Genomic DNA, 18,951 nt, shown 5'->3' with positions numbered 1-18,951 from the left:
TCTGTTAAAAACATGGTTGAGATGGCCTAAATGTGCATGCTGCATAAGTCTTTTGTTTTATAAACAAGCAGGAATAATGGAAATACAGTAAATTTGACATAGTAACTGTCCAAGGCTTCAACACATTGGTGCAGTGCTGCTCTTAATCTTTTGACAGCAGCTTTAGAGGGGTCTGAATAATGCCACAAGCTGCCATATAGGGGAGGGGACAGAACAGCTGTTAATAGAATATTTTTCTCAATTAATTCCTTAAGTCTGCATTAATGAAATTTGCTTTATCATTAAATGGACTTTTAAAGTGTCTTAGAATTTTCTCTGCATTTATTCTTGGCTAGCTGTAGTATTTAATATGTGGGAACAAATCTTTTTTCTTTTGATCTTTTAATTATTTACCTGTTTGTTATTGCTTATTCTATTTTTCTTTTCACACCTGCTCCATATTTTCAGTTACTGACTCTAAACCTCTTTTCAGTTACAGAGTTATAATTAAATCATTAAGAAATAAAGTCAGCCAACTGAGAAATGTTATGTTGAACCAATCATTGATGATAGATACACACATTAATTGTGTTCTCTTATTGAGGGAGGTCAGCAGCAATGGGGCAATAGATAAGCTAACACTAGCATCAGTGGTAATTGGAAGAGTTGGGAAGAAGGGGAAAAAATTACCTGTAGAAATCATTATGCTCTACTTAAATGGACTGTCAATTACAAACAAGAAAGCTGGAAGAACTATTTAAAGCCTAAAAATTTGAAAAACTTTTTTTGTACAACTAAAATTGTATAGCTGTTTGTAAAAATGATATGCTTTAGTGGGCATTTCGTTCTCCAGTTAAATGAAAGCTTTTCTTGAAATCGTGTGAGTACTTTTTAGGTGGTATGAACTTTATTCACCAGTTCTAGGCACAAAACATAAAAGCACGTCCTTGAATCAGATCTAGACATGTGTTGCTTTTGTGCTTCTTGCAAGCAATACTTGACTAATTAATTACTATTAATTCTCACTTTGATAGGTTAAATTCTCTGTTGTTGTCTGCTGGGTTACACAGATGGTCTTAGGCTTGGGTGTATTTAAAGTACTGTCCAAGCAGAACAGTCCCAACTTCCTTAAATAAAGGAATCTTTAAAGCATATTCAGTGACAGAAAAAAAAGAAGTGTAAAATGCAAATTGTCTTCATAAGGACTGTTGCATTATGTTTTTCTGGATTTGCAACTCAATATCTCTTCAAATGAATTCGAGTAGAAAATCTTCATTAAGGGAGTGGGTGGGACAGTGCAAAGATACTCAGAATTTTTAAATGTGTAGAAGAAAGTAATCAAGTACAAATAGAAAGGAAATTATATACAAGTTTGTATTTGCGATAGTGTAAGGTAGAGACTTAATCTTAAAAATATCTATATATGCTCCTGAATTCTAAATAGGAGCATTTTTACTAAAGATATGTTGTGTACAAACTCAGTTTGTACATCTTTTAACAGCTATTGGAACAATGTGTTTGCTTTATGTTCTCTTTAGTTTGGCAGAAATGGCTTGTAAATCTTATCAGATCTACAGAATGTTGGTGCCTATTAATACAAATTTATCTTTACTGGTTGAATTGGAGAATTATAGTATCTGCATGTGCTAGTATTTGTTTCACTCAGTCATTCATCACACTTGAAAAATTACTGTTTAACTGCTGAGTTGAAATTTCTTTTTGCTTTTTCCCCCCTCTGATTTTTCTCCATCAAGGTTATGTGCAGGGGATGAGCGACTTGCTGTCACCTGTCTTGTATGTTATGGAGAATGAAGTAGATGCCTTTTGGTGCTTTGTATCATACATGGATCAAATGGTAAAATAAGGCTTTTTTTAGCTCACATAAACAGATAAGCTACAGATAGTATTTGGGGTTAATTTTACTTTATAAAGTTCACTGGGTTTTTTGAATTCTTATAAAGCAGTCATTTTATGTTTTAAGTCAATATGCTTTTGTTGATTGATGTTGTGGTGGGTTTGCAATAGTATTGTTGTACAGTACAGGCATATTTGGCTCCTTAAGAATTCCAGAGTTACCATCACAGACAAAGTTGTATTTATCAGGAGTCCTCAAGCATGATTTTGTTCACAATAATGATTTCATTATATACCTGCCTTTTGGGTTTTGTTAAATGCAGTTTAGACTTCCCACAATCTGAAGCTTTTATGAGTTGTGCATGTGGCAAAAGACTGTGTGACTGATAGGAAAGTAAAAGAGAATATTTTTTTGTTTGAGTGCAGTCATGCTGCTGGGAAGTACAGAGCTTAATCAGATTTAAACTATCATTTACTGCATACGAAAATGTTAGCAAAGAAATACAGTTCCGTGCTTCAGTTAAACTTCTCAGTAAAAGGCAGACATTTCATTAGACAGAAGTACAGTTAAATATCTATATATTAAATACCTAAAGGGAGAGAACCACTGTTGCAATAACAAAACTTCTTTTAAAATAGCTGCAAATCTCAAAATTGAGTTAATAAAAGTGACAGTGCTAATGTTTTATTCCATACAGCATCAGAATTTTGAAGAACAGATGCAGGGTATGAAGACACAACTTATTCAGCTGAGTCACTTGCTTCGTTTACTAGACAGTGGATTTTGCAGTTATTTAGGTAGGTGTATTATTTATGCACAGTAACTGAAACAGCTTCCTGCATTCTGTTCCTCACAAGTGTAAATATAATTCCAATACTATGTGCATATAGGACTTGTAACTTTATAATGCCTAAAATTTTTAAATAATTACTTCATGCTTATTGAAAAGACAGGGTCATCCTGTTACCAATTTTAAAAATATGCTGTACTCTTACAAATATCTTGATTCTAAAAAGGTCCCGCCATCTTAAAAATTAGTGGTATAAGCATGTACCTGTAAAGTGTAGGGGTTTTTTTTTTCACCTGTTGTCTGAACCAAATTTGATGCTTCTGAAATGTCACATTCTTATTCCTAGAATCTCAAGACTCAGGCTACCTTTACTTTTGCTTCCGGTGGCTTCTTATCAGATTTAAAAGGGAATTTAGTTTTCAAGATATTCTTCGACTCTGGGAGGTAAGGAAATATTTCATCATACAAACTCCAGCAGTTTTGGACTTTAGAACAAAAAGCATGGGTCGTTTTGGAAAATGTTTACTACTCTGATAAATTTAAAAAAAAAAAAAAAAAAGGATTTAGTACAATGACCTGAGGACAAGTGAGCATTTCTTATCTTTTTAACCTAAAGAACAACTTGTGAATTTTATGAAAAAATACTTATTGGAACTGGTTTGGATAAATTGGCTGTAAATTTAGGACAGGAGCCTTCAACTGATACTCTTAAGTGAAAGTAGTAAGTGGAGGGTAGCAGTTAACTGTTAATGGAAAATAACTCATGATAAAAGAAAGAGCATTTGTTTGATTAATTCGTGGTATTGGTGATTCTTTATAGATTAGGTTGAATGAAGCACTGTCAGGGTAGTTTGTGTTAGCCAAAGCCGTGAAGAGGATGATGTCAGAAGATTATTAATCTTGATGATAAGGCCTTGTGATGGCACACAACATTATGTAAAACATCAAAATGTTGAAGTTCTGAACATTCTGGGTTAATGAGATGTTTTTTTGATTTAGGTGATCTTGGGATCAGATGAAATAATTAAGATTTACCAATATTTTATATTTAATTTTTCGTTCCAGGAAAATTGAGAAGTCTGTTAACAGTTCAGGTTTATTGTTGAAAATGTGGGCACAATATTCACTGAGAACTCAGAGGAACAGAATAAATGTTCAGATGAATGGAGGGAGTATTTTATAGGACATAACAGCATATGTACTGAGGAACAGAGGGGTAATGAAAAGAACAGGGCTGAGATGCATAAAGTTTGTACTATAATGAAAAATAATGTTGTTTCTGGTGTGATGAAAAATAATGTTGATACTTTTATTCACTTTTTCCACTAATGAAAAAGGAGTCACATAAAGAGGAGGACCAGTATTTAAACTGTCTAAAGTAAATCTTTTTAGCTTTTTTATCATCAGTTGGTGGAATTTACTAGCATAGAGTATTGAGGTGGTATTTCAACCAGAGGACAAAAAAGTTTATGGATAATGTTGATAAAGAAGGAAACCAATATGTAAAAAATAGAAGAATTCTCTTATTCAAAGGTATAAATGATAATGATTTGGGAGGGGAGATGCACTCATCTCTTCTCCCCAGTATTATGTTGTTTTCTCAGTATTTTTTAGAGACTAATTTTTCTTTTTAAGTAGATGACAACAGTATTTTTATTTACTGTTTATAGTCCCAGGCTAGCATGTTTTTATCACCTCTGCTTTAAGGCATATATATGTGTACATTCAGGAAAGAAACACACTATATTTCTCTCTCAAGTATTTTTTTTCCTCTCTTATGAAGATGGTGGAAACTTTTTGATATATGATAGTCTTGTAGGTTTCTTATCGCACATCATAATGTAGGTTTACTACAAGTATTCAATTTCCTTGCTAGGAGATAGGGAATGGGAAAGGGAGTATCTTGTTTTCCTTTTTAAAACAAAGTAATTAAGGCATTATGTTAATGTTTTTATGTGCAGGCTAGAGTCACCTTTGAACAGTCCATCTTACAGTGGGTTGTTTTTTCTCCAGTGCATAGCCATGCAGCTCCACTGGTATCAATGAAGTATGTGGGATTTGCAAAGGCAAGCTATAGACAGAGGAGGCCTTTTCCCTTTATAGAGAAATTAACTACTTTTTTGGGTATTTGGCTGAGCAAACCTCATGTCCAGTTTTGTAATAGCACATGAATTGAGGGAATCCATTTGAAGGCAACATTATCCTATAACATACTCTTGCAGAGCATAGGATGGGATGAAGGAGAGGTACCATCTGAGATCCCAGTTCAAGGTTCCAGGACTTCTGGGGCTTTTTCTGTCTAATCTGCTAATTTCAGGATTCTTCTGGATCTCTATTTCTGTCCTGTGACTCGTATGAACCACTTAGTAAGCATCAGACACTTTTTCCCTGTTCCCACTGGCTTCATGACTTGTAGTGTTTTATCACAAAAAAAAGGAATGAAAAAGATTCTTCACTTGTCTGGTTTCTCCCATCTCCATTCACCTTGGAAATGAGAGATATTGGTTCTTATAATCTGGAGTAGAGGCTAACACCCAGCCTTTGCATTTCCTGAGTAAGAGCCATAACCATTGTGGTAGAAAACGTGATTGTTTCATTGCTGTGTGACGGAGTTGTGTGTGATAGAGAGGTGACATTCCACCATGTGTGGATAAGCTGAGACATGTTATGTGAGTGCAGTTATTTCCTATGCTACATGCAATGCCTTTTGTGTGTGGGTTAAACTGCTCTGGGTTAACTTTAGCACATTTTAGTAGAGCCTCTCAAACACAACCCAGATAGCCTATTGACCCACTTCCTAGCTGCCCCAAAATTGAAAGTAGGTCAGTCCCTCCTTGACACTGGAGAGACAGGCAATATCACCTGGTAATTCCAGCCAGTTCTTCATCTTTTGTTTGCACAGTGGGTGGTTTAGAAGGAACCCAGAAGAAAGGTTTTGTAACAAAATTAGGACTAATTCCTATCTATCTTTAGTGTTATTCTAGTATCAGTTGCTAACATAAAGCCAGAATGAGTTGGTAATAAGTTACTTTACATACGTTGGTTACAATTCATGGCTGCTGAGGTAGTGCTGGGACAAACGAGTCATTAATTGTGTAGCTGTATCAGAAAGAAAAAGGAAAAAAAGTTACTGCTCCTTCTTTTTATATTTTTGGTTTCATACTTATAGTTTAACTGCCACTTTTTTTTCCATCCTTGCAGCATGTTGTGATGCTGCTGTTACACATTTACATACGTAACCTTCAGTGCATGCTCTGCTCCAGACTTCGGAAGGTTTATCAGAAGCGGTAGCAAACTGTATGGATTTTTTTTGGCAGCAACTTGATATTAAAGCAAATCAATGCACAACTGTGTAGGCAGACTGTGTTTGGTAGATTACAGGCATTTTCATTCAATTTCTTATCAGCTTCCTTGCATTCTAATCTTTCTACTGGAGTGAGAGAATGCTTTAACATAATATTGGTTGTCTGATAAAGATGCAAAATTTAATTTATGAACTGGATCTTAATTGAAAGATTCAAGTTTAATTGCACTCTATTTTGGGTGAACTTTCTTTGGGTATCTTTGGTATTTATGCAACTTGGTTTACAGGTTACATGTACTAGTAATGAAAGTTCTAGTATAAGCTCTTGCTCAGCTATAAGGCTTTATTCCATCAATAATGATGAAAAAAGTTTTTTGCTAATGAAGTAAAAAAATGTCAGCAGTCTGATTTCTTACCTGCCTTTTTTGAGAGTAAATCCATTGTTTTAAATCCATTAATCTCTCAGGGCATTTGTGCAAGCAGACTTTTGCTTCTTTCTGGTTTTGTTCGCAAAATTGTTCTCCTACTTTCTGCCCACCATACATGTTCTTTTCAAATACTTTTTAAAAAGGTTTTTGTAAATGTACTAAAATAGGGTATTAGTACTGAGATTACGCATTTCAGTCCCAGTGAACTCAGGAATAATTGTGTCCTCCATGGGACTAAAAGCTGATGTGTCTTCAGCTGGAAGGGACCCCAGTACCTGTATGTACATGTCTGCAGGAGTGGAAACAACTTTAGCACCTTATTTATAAAGATTAGAGCCTTTTTAGCTGTTGCTGGGCATGACACTCTTCTGCCAATTCACACTTAATGCAGATACTTTGCGTTAAAAAAACTAATTATTGCAGATACTCTAAGCAAATAATTTGTTAGCTTCACTTACTTCTCTTTCACATGAGCAGAGGCAGAGCCCACATTCACAAGACCACAAGCTCAAGCAGTTTAGTAGGATATAGTGGACAATGGCTTAAGAAGCAGATAAGCATTTGGTGACTCAGACTTGCAGTTACCTCTAAAGGGCCAAAAGTAAAATTCCAAATAATCTTACAAATACTTAGTTGCTTTCAAAACCAGCTTATTGTTAGTTAAATGATTTTGCTGGAGGATTTATATTCTAAGAACTACTCTTCAGCAGAAAAGTATGAGCATTTCAAATGTGGGGTTTTATATTTTAACAGGTCATGTGGACGGAATTGCCTTGTCAGAATTTTCATCTTCTCCTTTGTTGTGCTATCCTAGAATCTGAAAAACAGCAAATAATGGACAAGCACTATGGCTTTAATGAAATATTAAAGGTACAAAATTCTTACGCATTATTGTGCTGGTTTTGGCTGCAGTAGAATTGTCTTCCCAGTGGCTAGTATGGGGCTGTCTTTTGGGTACTAAGTTAAAATATTACTTAACTTCTTAGTTAACTGTGCAGTATGATTGTGGTTTGTACTGGGGCAGGGAAAGGTGCATACCATTTTCTGAAGGGTTAAGTGTCTATCCTGCAGGCTTTCAAAATGGTTTATTGGATGTCTGTGTTTAGTGATAAGATCATTAATAGATCAGAAATGGTTCTCTCCTCAGATGAGTTATTATATTTAATACTAACCTTTGCTTTATCTTCTATGATCTACTTTATCATCTCTGAAAATGTGAGCTGCAGGGGGAAGTATGTAGGAGGGCCAGATTGTCACATTTAGAGGCACTATGAATTCCTCTTGCAGACCTTGGATGCTGGTGAAAAGCAGCTGTCCCATACTGTATCTTTGAGTAGCCATTTCTCAAAGTTTATAGAGTATGTCTAGCATTTCATAGCTTGAGAGGCAGGTTAATAAGGTGATACTTACTAGCAGTGCAGTGCAGTATTAATGTATTTTGGGTGAAACAAAGTTATAATTTATCTCACTATAACTTGTGAATCTATTTTTAGCATATCAATGAACTGTCTATGAAAATCGATGTGGAATACATACTCTGCAAAGCAGAAGCAATTTCTATGCAGATGATGAATTGCAAGGTAAAGATATCTATCTACTGTGAATGTTTATAGACAGGAAAAGTATGTAGTTAGCTGTAAGTGTTCATGTATGACCTGTGAAAGAACTGAATGTGTGGGTACAGTAAAGCATGTTGGGTAGCTGTGCAGTGCCTATGTTTGAGAAGTCTGTAAGCAAGAGTAATTGAATTTATAGAGTAATACTGTTCACTGGGAGAAAGTTGAATTGTGCTTTTTGGTTGTGATTTCTCAACTCTCACTAGGTAACCTCACTCCTAGAAATTTGATGTTTGGTGAGCTTGAGAAAAACTAGTTGAAAGGTGCATTGCATTGAAAGCATGCCAGACTTGTTAGGCAAAAACTAGTGGATCATTCAATAAAACTAATTTCAATAACATGAAGTGTAATTGTAATAGTTGATTAGACTTTAACTTTTGTAATGAAGATTGTATTAATCAGGAATCAATTCCTGAGTGTTTTCCCTTTGCTGTCTTCTTGAAAAGCAGCTACAGAAAATGTTAACTCTAATGGAAGTATTGCTGAGAGAGATGCTTTCAGTGCAGCTAAATTCAGATGAATGATTTCTCACATGAATGATCCTGGGAATGCAGGATGGACAGAGGGGACTTTGTTGTTAACTTTTTGCATTTAATTACAGTGATTTTTAATATTTCCCCTGTCGCTCCCTTTCTAGGAATTGCCTCAAACAGTCAGTGAGATCCTGGGGATAGAGAACAGTTCGGTAACACCGGATTCAGATACTGGAGAGGATGAAAGTGCAGCTGAGTTGAGTTGTCCACCGTCACTCTATCAGAGTATCTCAACCCCTGTGATTGCTGCCAACGGGACGAGGGACGGCGCTCAACCGGCGGCTGAGACCCAGGGCCTGGCACCTGCCTAATTACCCTTGGTCCCCTTGGAGACAGACTTTCACTGAGCACATTTTGTTCAAGCACTTGAGAGATGGATATTTAAATTTGGTGTTGATTAAGCTTTAAGGTTGTAAAGAAAATCTGTACTGTAATGCTTTTGCATTAAAGCTTTACAACATGACTCAACTTAACTATTTTTGTAGTTTCTTCTACCAAAATAGCCTTTTGTTTTCAATAACATTCCTTAATATTTTTGTAGCCAAGTGCATTTTCTTTTTGCTGGTAAACTGGAAATGGATGGTGATTAAGTATGAAAGAAATTTCTGCATTTACTGAGCTTTCACACATATTGATTTAAGACAGTGTGAGCTCTTTGATTTAAGCAGATTCACAATATGCCAGCTGAAGCTGCTGTACAAAATTTTCAAGCTGAAGTGATGCTGATGTGCTAAAGGAGGATTCTTTTGTAAATGGATTTTCCCTATCTCAAATGTTTACAAAATACTTCTAAGTATTTGTTGCTGGTTGAATGTAGATTTGAAATGGACATTCATACTTGCACAGTTTAATGTCCAAATACTGAATTTTGTGTAATTGGGAGTGGATGAACAGTATATTTTTACATTAACATATCTTCACTTTATATATACATATATATATTTACACACATACACACACTATATACACAATTGTTTGTGAATACTAAAAAGGATAGTTGTATTTTCAATATCTAAATAAACTTGACTGTTCATTCATATGAATCAGTTTGACCAAATTAATGTACAGCTCCAACCTGGGCTCTTTTTCAGAACTTTTCTAACTGAAGCTAACTTTCATGTGAATACATTCTGTCCTACACTCGATGTAATTTTGCAATTGATACCTTGCAAACTTTACTAATGTTCATACTTGTTAATATATTAACTGATCAATTAACCACTTACACTGTTTTTATGGCAACATTATTTGGAGAATTGATAAGCAGGTTATAAAAAAGCCAACCAACAAACCACACACCAAAATAGTAATCACAATTAACATTAATGCATTTTTTTGTATCTGCAAAAGGCAGTGAGTTTATTCCATGCCATGCTGATGTCCTTTGACGTTATGTGAAATTTAACATAACTGATTAAGTGTATTCATTATTTGGTAACTGTTGTACATATATAAAATAAAAGTCAAAGCTGATTTAGTGTTTTTAATTAAATCATATTTAGAGAAAAAAACTAGTTGTCTGGTTGTTAATGTAAGAACATGAGACAGAGGGGAGAGCTAGTGCTTAGTCCATGGATATGACATATTTTGTTGGTAATGGAGGGCTGTGGGGTTTCTGCTTGTTAGTTCAGAGCAAAACACGCCTTTCCTCTCTAGGTAGTTGAAGTGTGGGGTATAGCAAGGCTTTCTTTTCTTGTGGAGCAGTTTACTTTTACAAATGTTATTTGTGCCATCTTAAGCAAATACAAGTAATACAATAGGCTTTCATAGATAAATCAAGTTGTTAAAATAATTTGGAAGTTGATTCAACTTCTCTCACCAGTTGTCAGCAAACACTGGACAGCTGAATCAGTTCAGATTTTGGTTTTAATATCGTCAATGTGCTATCTCTCATCAGTTAATAAGAACTTGAGTCCTATGCCATGAAAGTCAAGGATGCACAGCTCAGTGTTATCTGTAGCCTTTCATTTCCTGCCCAGGAAATTACTGTGAAGCATCATGCCTTTGTTCCTTGGTGAGCATTGTACTTCTTGGCAGTTAATTTAATGTGACATAGAATACAGAAAGGCATTAGAACTTAGATATTCAACACTTTGGTTCAAAGGTATTAAGCAAGTTAGTTTCAGTATTTTTTGGAGCACCTAGTTCACTTTGAAGTGTACTTGCAAAATGTTTTTCATCAAAAATTATGTTCAGTGCAGCTACGGTAGGAGGAGAGAAATGTCTATGACAGGAATGCAGTGGGCAAGCTGTCAGTTAACTGTGCATGCTTCTTAGTTATTTAGGATGTGCATCCACAAGAAAACTATTCAAGATACTAAGATCTTGAAGAATGCCATAACTGACTGAACACGAATAGTCAAATGTTTGGGAAAGACATATTTAAGTGGAATTCTGTGATTTCTTAGAATTATAGCTATGGCTGCTAAGAAAATCTACCAGCCCATAAAGTAAAGTTTGCCTTTCCTTTTTGGGTATAATTGTTCATCTTTTCCCTTTGTATTCAGCACTTAGATGTCAAAGATGAGAAGGTTGCTTGTGAGCTAACAGTGAGCAGCTGCTGTGGAGGGCACAGGGTAGGTAGACTTGCTCAACTTCCCAGCAATAAGATAAAAGGCCTCTTGCAGTATTCATTATCTGTAGTTTCCTTCCTGCTGACAGGTAGCCTTGCAAAGAGTTGCAGGAGGAACCTCATCCTTCACCAAGCTATTCCTGATTGTTTTAGTCTCAGTGGAGACTTCAAAAACACTGTGAGAAGCTTTAATCAGGATCATGATGGCTAAAATGCTTTGGGTTGACAGTTCAGAATGTTTAAATTTATTTTGTATTTGAATAACTTAGATTGCTTAGAATTAATAAATGTGAACTAAATTAGAACACAGTTTGGCCACAGTTGTCAGACCATAAAAGAGGCAATACTGGTTTAATTCTTGCAAACCTGTTTTGTTTTTTAATGCTTGACACTTGAAGATAATTATCTTCAGTGGATGAGGTTTAAAACTTCATATTTTTTAGTCACAGCCGTTTTCCAGTGTTATCTGTTCCAAGGTAAAATTATATTGATGAAGTTCTTTCAAATACATTTTTTTCTTATTTTACCTTTTTGGGAAATCTTATTAGTTTTGAAATTACATTCTTGAAGTTATTTTCTACTATTTGTGGGAAAGATGGTAGCTTACAAAACAGAGAAATGGTAATAGCTTACAAAATGGAGGTGGAAGTTTCTTGGAAATGTGGACTAATGTGAATGTTTATGAAATGGTTTTGATACTGGGAAGTTATAAACTGTAAAAAGATGACCCTAAGTTACCCACAGTTATCACTTAAAGCTTCAGTTACATTGAATAGTGCCTGTCCTGTTCAGTTAGTGACTGCGTTGGCACCCAGTGAATGTTGTAACCATTGGCCTTCAATCCTGTCTTGGGTTTGGAGGTTTTGTGTTGGTTGTTGCAGGCAATCTTCATAAGGAATTCAAGGCTATATATATGTTACAACAGGTCCTGATTGCTTTGAGAATCAGATGTAGAAATACTGTGATAATTTAGCTACAGATCAAAACAAAACCACTGCTAATACATTGTATTAGCAATGTTTTTGTTTTGATCTGTAGTTTAATTCAAATTAAGGTGTTAGTGTTCAATGGAGCCCAGTTTTGTTGCTAACAAGATTTTTCTTAAAACCTTTAAATTTTTATAGTGGACAGTTTTAAAATGCTGCTGGTGCCTCATTAATTATTCTCTTTAGTTTTTCCTTACACATTACTTGACAAAATTCCTTGGCCCCAGTCAGCCAAACAGTGAGGAACTGGTTTCCTCATTAATTTCAAATACATTCTTGAATGCCAAATTAAAGCTCTACTGTTGAAACTTTTCAGAAACCTGTAAGTGTTCTTCTAGCTTCAACTTGTTGAGATAATATTTTCGTTCAAAATATGTGAGGCACTTGTTCCTCACTTGTCTAAATCATTTTTTGTTACAAGACAGTTGCCTAACTTGAAAAGAAGATTTTATTTTAAATAATTTAGCATTAAGAATTTGGATTATGAACTAGTTTTGGTATGACTAGCATGATTTGTGCATACTGCTGTGATGCTAATGAAGCCATACCAAGTATGGAGCTGAATTTCTGTAGGTGGAAGCTATGTTTTCCTCAAAACATTCCCTGTTGGACAGCAGAGATGACAATGCTGAAGAGGTTAGCAATGTTTTAAAAGTGCATCTGTGAATTGATTAATGTTACAAATATAATTGGAAAAAAGCAATTAAGTGGGCTGAGTAAGGATTAATAATTTGCTTACGTGTTAAATGTTCCTCTGACTTGATTTTAGTAATTGCATTGATGCAACATAAAACTGAAGTTTGGGCTGCAGAACAGTGACTGATAAAAGTTTTACCTGTGGCTGGCTAAATATCTTAAAATAGATTTTTCAATTTTTTTTTTTTTTTCTGAGTATTTGTTCAGTGGCCGGTGCCATCTCTGTGTGAAAGAAGCATGGTGACAGAAGTCAGTGCTTGTTCTTACAAGAAAAATTTCATGAGCTGCTGTATGGTAGCTGAGTTTAAAGCTGAAAATCCTAACCCTTGGTTCCATCTGTGCAATTACGTCTAGCTTGGTAGTTGGTGTGACCATGAGCTTTGTATGTGAGCACTGATAAGGTGATGAGACACAGATACATAACTGAGCACTTAACAGACAGATTTCATATATGTGTGATACTATATTTGATTTAAAGAAGCTTTCAAATGGTTTTGGGGTTTTTTTATGGTGTTAAAAGATAAGATGTGCTTCATGTTTAGTGGGACTTCAAAATGTGCTATTCAAATAAGTGATATTATTGCAATGCAGGCCTTGTATAAACTAAGCTTGAATTTAAATTTTCATTCAACTGAGGATTTTATTCTTAAACATTTTTAGAGAATGTGCTATTTTTTCATGTTAAATCACAATATCTTTGGCCGAAATTGAATTTTTCTGATGAATTGAAAACAAAAGATATATTGTAGGATGTCAATTTTTACCTCATCCAAAATCAATTTCACAGTTGAATCAAATATATATTTCAGACTTTCTGTGTAATTCAAATAGATGAATTCTAGTAATTCCATTCTTCCATTCTTCTAGATGGAGTTCTTTTTTGAAAGAATTCAATTACAGTATATATTTTGATTATACAGGCTCATGCCTCATACCCTACCTTAACATTGGCTCTTAGACTGTTTCTGCAGGTGTTTCTTGTTATTAACCAACCCCTGCAGAGCCCTGTGTGCAGGGCTGAAACTGCTGCCCAGGCTAGAGCAGTTCAGCAAAAGGTGGTCACTTGTGTCCTCTCAGAGTGTTGCAGCTGACCCTGGCCAGCAGCCATGCACTCACCCAGCCCCTTGCCTTGTCCCCTCTCCCATGGGATGGGGAGAAAATAAAAGCAAGGCAGGAAGGCTCATGGACTGAGGCAATGAAAGTGTAACAGGAAAAGCAAATGCTGCTCCCACAAGGAAAGCACAAAGAGGATTTCATGCACTACTGGCCATCAGCAGGCAGGTGTTGATGCACCTCCTGGAGAGCAAGATCTCACCACTGGTTCCTTGGAAAGATAAAGGCCATGATCATGAATGAAATACCATGACCTGCTTCCTCCTCCCTTCCCTGAGCTGTTATTACAGAGCACAATGGTATCTGGTGTGGGATGTGCCTTTGGGTCAGCTGTCCTGGCTGTGACTGCTCTGGGGCTCGTGCCCACCCCTGGGAAGCAGCCAGAGAACCTCAGCACTGTGCAGTGGTCAGCAGCAGCTAAACCCTGCTGTGTTACCACACTGACCCAGGCACAAACCAAACACATCACCATACAGGCTGCTATGAGGAGACTGAACTCCATCCCGGCCTGACTCCTGGGGTGTGACGATTCTTGATGATGAGTGAGATCAGGTTAGGAAAAACTCCTTGCTATATTGAAGAGGACACTTTTTAAGCACCCATCCAGATCTGGTGCAAAAAAGTTGTACTACATACAACTGGTGTGGAGATGTTCTGTTTTGCTTGCCAAAACTCAGTGAGATGCAACACTAGATTTTTTCCAAAGCACTCTTGGAGTATGAATTGGTCCAGATGACCTTTAGGTTCCAACAGCACATGCTACTTTTGGGCATTGGTCTGGAGAGCTTCTACCCACTCCTCTGGCTTTACTGCTCCAGTAAGTGATGCAGGAAAACAAGGAAGTCTTTAAAGTCCAAAATATTGGGTTCAGGGACTTAATAATTCCTCAAGCAACAAACAGTACTACTATTGCGACCAAAAGTGGCAATCCCAGCTCTTTGTGCTCTGCCCTGGGCTGCTGCACCTTTTATGCCATTGTGATTAACTTGTGCAGCATATGGTGAACCACATAAAGGAGCTGATAAATTTCAGGCCAATATTATCTTAGCCAGATAGATCATACCACGTTTTATCATCATGTGGTGAATGCCTTGAATGCCTGTATATATGCATACAACAAGTTTGTTAAAATTCCAGATTTGTCATATTGCAAGGCATTTTTAAAAACTTGTCAATAATTGACTAGCTACAGTATCTCCTATTGGAAGGTATGTCTTGTGCTGGATGCCTGTCTAATCCATTTGCAGGATACCTTTGGAGATCCTGCACTCTATCATGCAAACAAGTTTCAGGTGTTTGTGGATTTCCAGCGCAGATAGAGTGATTGCATGCAGCTGGAGGCTTTCTGTAACTTCTGACTTCCCTCACATGAGGTCAGCCTTCCCTGGGATTGTGCAGCTGCTTATCTGCAAGCAGCCCTCTCTGCCACAGCATTTGTTTGAATTTTGTAACCATTACAGCATTTGTAAGGTAGGTATAGTCTGGGACTTTACAGCTGGACTCTTAAGTGCTCATGTAAGGCTTCTACTAAATAGTTTAGGTGTGAAGGTAGGTACTTGAGGCTCTCCTGTTCTCTGCACCCTTCCATTTAACTGAACCCACCCCTTTGTATGATTTGTTACTTTCATCTGCACCTGTTTTCCTTATCTCTCTTGTGAGAATGTTATGAGAAATTATGCCAAATGCTGCACTACCATCAAGATGAATGACGTGCATTGTTTTGCCTTGGTCTACAGGACTGTCATAAGAGGAAATGAAATTTACTTGACTCAATTTGTTCTCAGCAAATCTGTCCTGACTGTTTAATCATCTGTTATCTTCTGGATCGTTACAAATAATTTTGTTACTTCTGCTTTCTCAAACAAATGAAATTAGACTGGTCTGTAATTCTTCAGCCCTTCTTCCTCCCCATCATCTTCTTGGAGATTGACATAATTTTGGCCTTTTCCCAGTCTTTTGTCACTTGTTCTTCCCCATAGTTCTTAAAACAGTTATTGATGGCAGAGGTTTAATGAGTCTCCTCTGTAAGTGGTTTCTGTGCTCTCATTTGCTATGATCAGACTCATCATGAGTATTCTTCAACATTGTTTCATGCTGTTAAAAGCAAAGAGCTTATCTCTCTGCCCTTGCTATTAGTTATGATAGACATCTGGTCACAGTTGATTCTTTAACAAAGACTGATGTAAAAAAAGTACCTTGAATACCTAGCTAATTTTAAGGGCTTTCTTTGTTTTGTCCTTTCCTTGTGTTCACTGGTCTGATAGTTCACTTCTTATAGTTGTTGCTGCAGTAATTTTTTTTAAAGTTGCTTTTGATGTCCTATATTAATGACTTTGAATTTTGTACCACAGCTTTCATCTCTGTGCTATTCTACCTGTATTTGGTAGCTTGGTCCTTGTTTGCATCTCCTATAAGCTCCTCTTCTGAACTGAAGCTAATGATGAACTAAGGACTTATGCTACTACTAGTAAAAGTGTAGTAGAAGATGGCACTTCCTCTGTAATGAAATAGTTTCCTGGTTAAACTATGTTTTCACTGGAACAGGGAAAGAACTGTCTTTCTGCTCTAGGTTCCCTCTTCTTGGTTCTTGTAATAACTGAATTTATTGAAATCCTTTTCCTTTTTTCTCCTGAAATAGTTTCTGCCTTTTTCTCAGAACCTTTTTTTGCTGAAAATTGTGAATTTGCTACATGTTCATTATGTCATCTATGTTCCCAGGTATTCCTTGCCAGTTTATCTTTTGGTAGATATCCTTGCCCAATGTTTGATAGTTGATTAAAATCCCCTCAGTGTTAAAAGAGGATAGTTTTGATGGTTGCTTGAAAATCCATATCTTCGTGACTTAATTTTTAAGTGTACATCGTCATAGATTTTTCAGCAGACCTAGATTGCTCAGAGAGTTGGACTTAGGAGTGTGTGTGTGTGTGTGTATCTCTAGTAAACAGAAAGAGGCTGTACGTCTTTCTTTGTTGAAAAGTCTCCTTTGGTTAGTCCACTTGTCAGTTGTTTCACAAAGTCCTTGTTTTACCAACAAAATTGTGATTTGAAAGCGTATTGGGACTTCTATTTTCTGCTTGTGTCAACATCTCTTACATTAATAATCAGCACATCTGTTCTCTGCCCTGCCTTTTTGACCTGACAGTGAATAATGGTGGTTACATTTTAGAACCTTGTGGAGGCCATCTTTCTCTATGCTTTTTTGATACCTTTTCATAACTTCATTTCTTTCTCTGTTCTGCCCCATGATGACTTGAGAGTTCTTTTTCCTGCTGTAGTGTGCCTTGAGACAAAGACTTGGTGATCTGGGAGAGCCAGGGCTAAATTTGAATCAGTTTTTGGGCAATACTAGCTTCTCTTCCCTGTTAATTTCACCTTCCAGTTAATCAAGCTATGGTAAATGTTACAGTTATTTTAAAGGAAAATATGCTGAAATATGGCAGTTGATATCTCTGGTGGGGATAAAATGACTCAAACATTGAAAACATCTCACAGATTTTCTTCAGATTTCAATTTTCACTTGAGAATTCTGCAAATTTTTAAGCTTAAAAAGTGCATAGCTGAGGACTTCAGGCAACAGTGACTCTGCTATCTCACGAGAGAAAAAAAGAAAGTGTGTGTAAAGTAAAGAGGACCTTGCAGTTTCTGAATTCTGAATTATAGGCGATGAGGTACCTTTTAGTAACAAGAGAAAGCTTATCCATTTCTTACTGTCAGCATTAACTCTGTTTCCCAAGATGAAATAGCACTGCTGAGTGACACTGACATGCTCTAGATCAGGTACTTTTGAATAGTTGCTTTAACAAAATTTCTAGTTTAGCAATATACACAGAGCCATATACCAGAACAAAGAAGAAATAAACATTTTCAGTCCATAAATGTTTTTTAATCTGGTGCTGATGTGGCAAAGTCCACCTGCCAAGTACAAGTTGCCAAAAAAGAGCTCCCTTCTAGGGAGAAGAATCTCTCTGTGGAACACATGGGCAGACAGCATGGGTAAAACAGCTGGAGTCCTCCTACCTGTTATTAACAGATATTAACACAATGCACCTTTGGTTGTTTTGCATTCAGGAGTCTTGCTGAAGAGGTTGTGAGGGACAAAACCTTTGCTGTGCTCTGGTTACTGCACGGAGGGGCAACAATAACAAGGCTCTAGAGCAGCAGGGTCATTGATTCGTGTGATGTCCCAGCTGCAGAGCCAGGATCTAACATCAGATAAAATCATGCTCGGTCCTGCCTGTAGGTGGAAAGGCAGCCCAGTCATGTTTGGTTTTGCCACTGGGGCATTCAGAAAGTGCTAAGCAACCTCCCTCATAAATTGTTCAACTGCAAGAACTGTGTCTGTGTATCTCACGCACAGCAGATAGGAATATCAAAGTCCAAAGACACCAGCTTGCTCTCCTATCATCAAAAGTAATGAGAAAACAGGACAGGGAACATCTCTTGATAACTTAGGATATGAGACTGAGCTAATAATACGTGTGGCCATGTGCAGCCAGCTGTTGCACTCAGCTAGTTTGCCTCTCTTTTGGGAGGCTCAGGGCAAGTCACCGATGGTGCTTTCCAAGGGGAAGTGGTAAGTTTCCCCTGCCTGGCATGTTGGAACTGAGAAAACTGAGCAGGTATTTGAGGGAAACTGACATAGTTCTCCCAATTCAGACGTGCTGCTCAGTGCTACATGCTGTTAGGTAACCTCTGTATTCTAAGGATGTCGTGGAGAGGTTTTGGAAGATGAAAGAAATGAGGAGGAGCTGGGATGGCAGGTGACGGTGGCACGTCACAAAATGAAAGAGAAGTTAGAAATCCTAAATTTCGCAAGTAAATTTGGGAGATAGGGTTCCTTTAACCCTGCAGTCAAGTTATAGTTTCAGCAGTTGCCTAGTGCTCACTTAAACGGAGCGAGATGGATTTCTACACCAGAGCATTTCTCGCTATCTCCGCACAACTCCGCTGTGCAGAAGGTCAGCTCCGGCAGTTCTCTGCCGGGCTGTCCCCACGCTCTCGAGCCTGTTGCTCCCGGGGCCGTGAGCCGTGAGCCGTGCCGTGCCTTGGTGCCGTGCCCTGGTGCCGTGCCCTGGTGCC

The 18,951-nt window shown here is 37.1% G+C and overlaps 1 protein-coding gene across 1 annotated transcript in view; it reads left to right on the top strand.

Moving 5' to 3' along the window:
* Nucleotides 1–10,012, top strand: part of TBC1D15 (TBC1 domain family member 15) — a 35,769-nt gene extending 25,757 nt beyond the window's left edge. Inside the window, exons 12-17 of the mRNA XM_058023364.1 lie at nt 1,734–1,834; nt 2,532–2,631; nt 2,971–3,068; nt 7,110–7,226; nt 7,850–7,936; nt 8,610–10,012. Coding sequence (XP_057879347.1) covers nt 1,734–1,834; nt 2,532–2,631; nt 2,971–3,068; nt 7,110–7,226; nt 7,850–7,936; nt 8,610–8,816 — 710 coding nt within the window. The 3' untranslated portion in view covers nt 8,817–10,012. The remainder of the gene's footprint in view (nt 1–1,733; nt 1,835–2,531; nt 2,632–2,970; nt 3,069–7,109; nt 7,227–7,849; nt 7,937–8,609) is intronic.
* The last annotated feature ends 8,939 nt before the right edge of the window (nt 10,013–18,951 follow it).

This window comes from Melospiza georgiana, chromosome 4 (assembly GCF_028018845.1).
Source record: "Melospiza georgiana isolate bMelGeo1 chromosome 4, bMelGeo1.pri, whole genome shotgun sequence".
NCBI classification, from domain to species: Eukaryota; Metazoa; Chordata; class Aves; order Passeriformes; family Passerellidae; genus Melospiza; species Melospiza georgiana.
The sequence above is the reverse complement of the archived record's forward strand: the minus strand, read 5'-3'. Positions and strand labels throughout refer to the sequence as shown.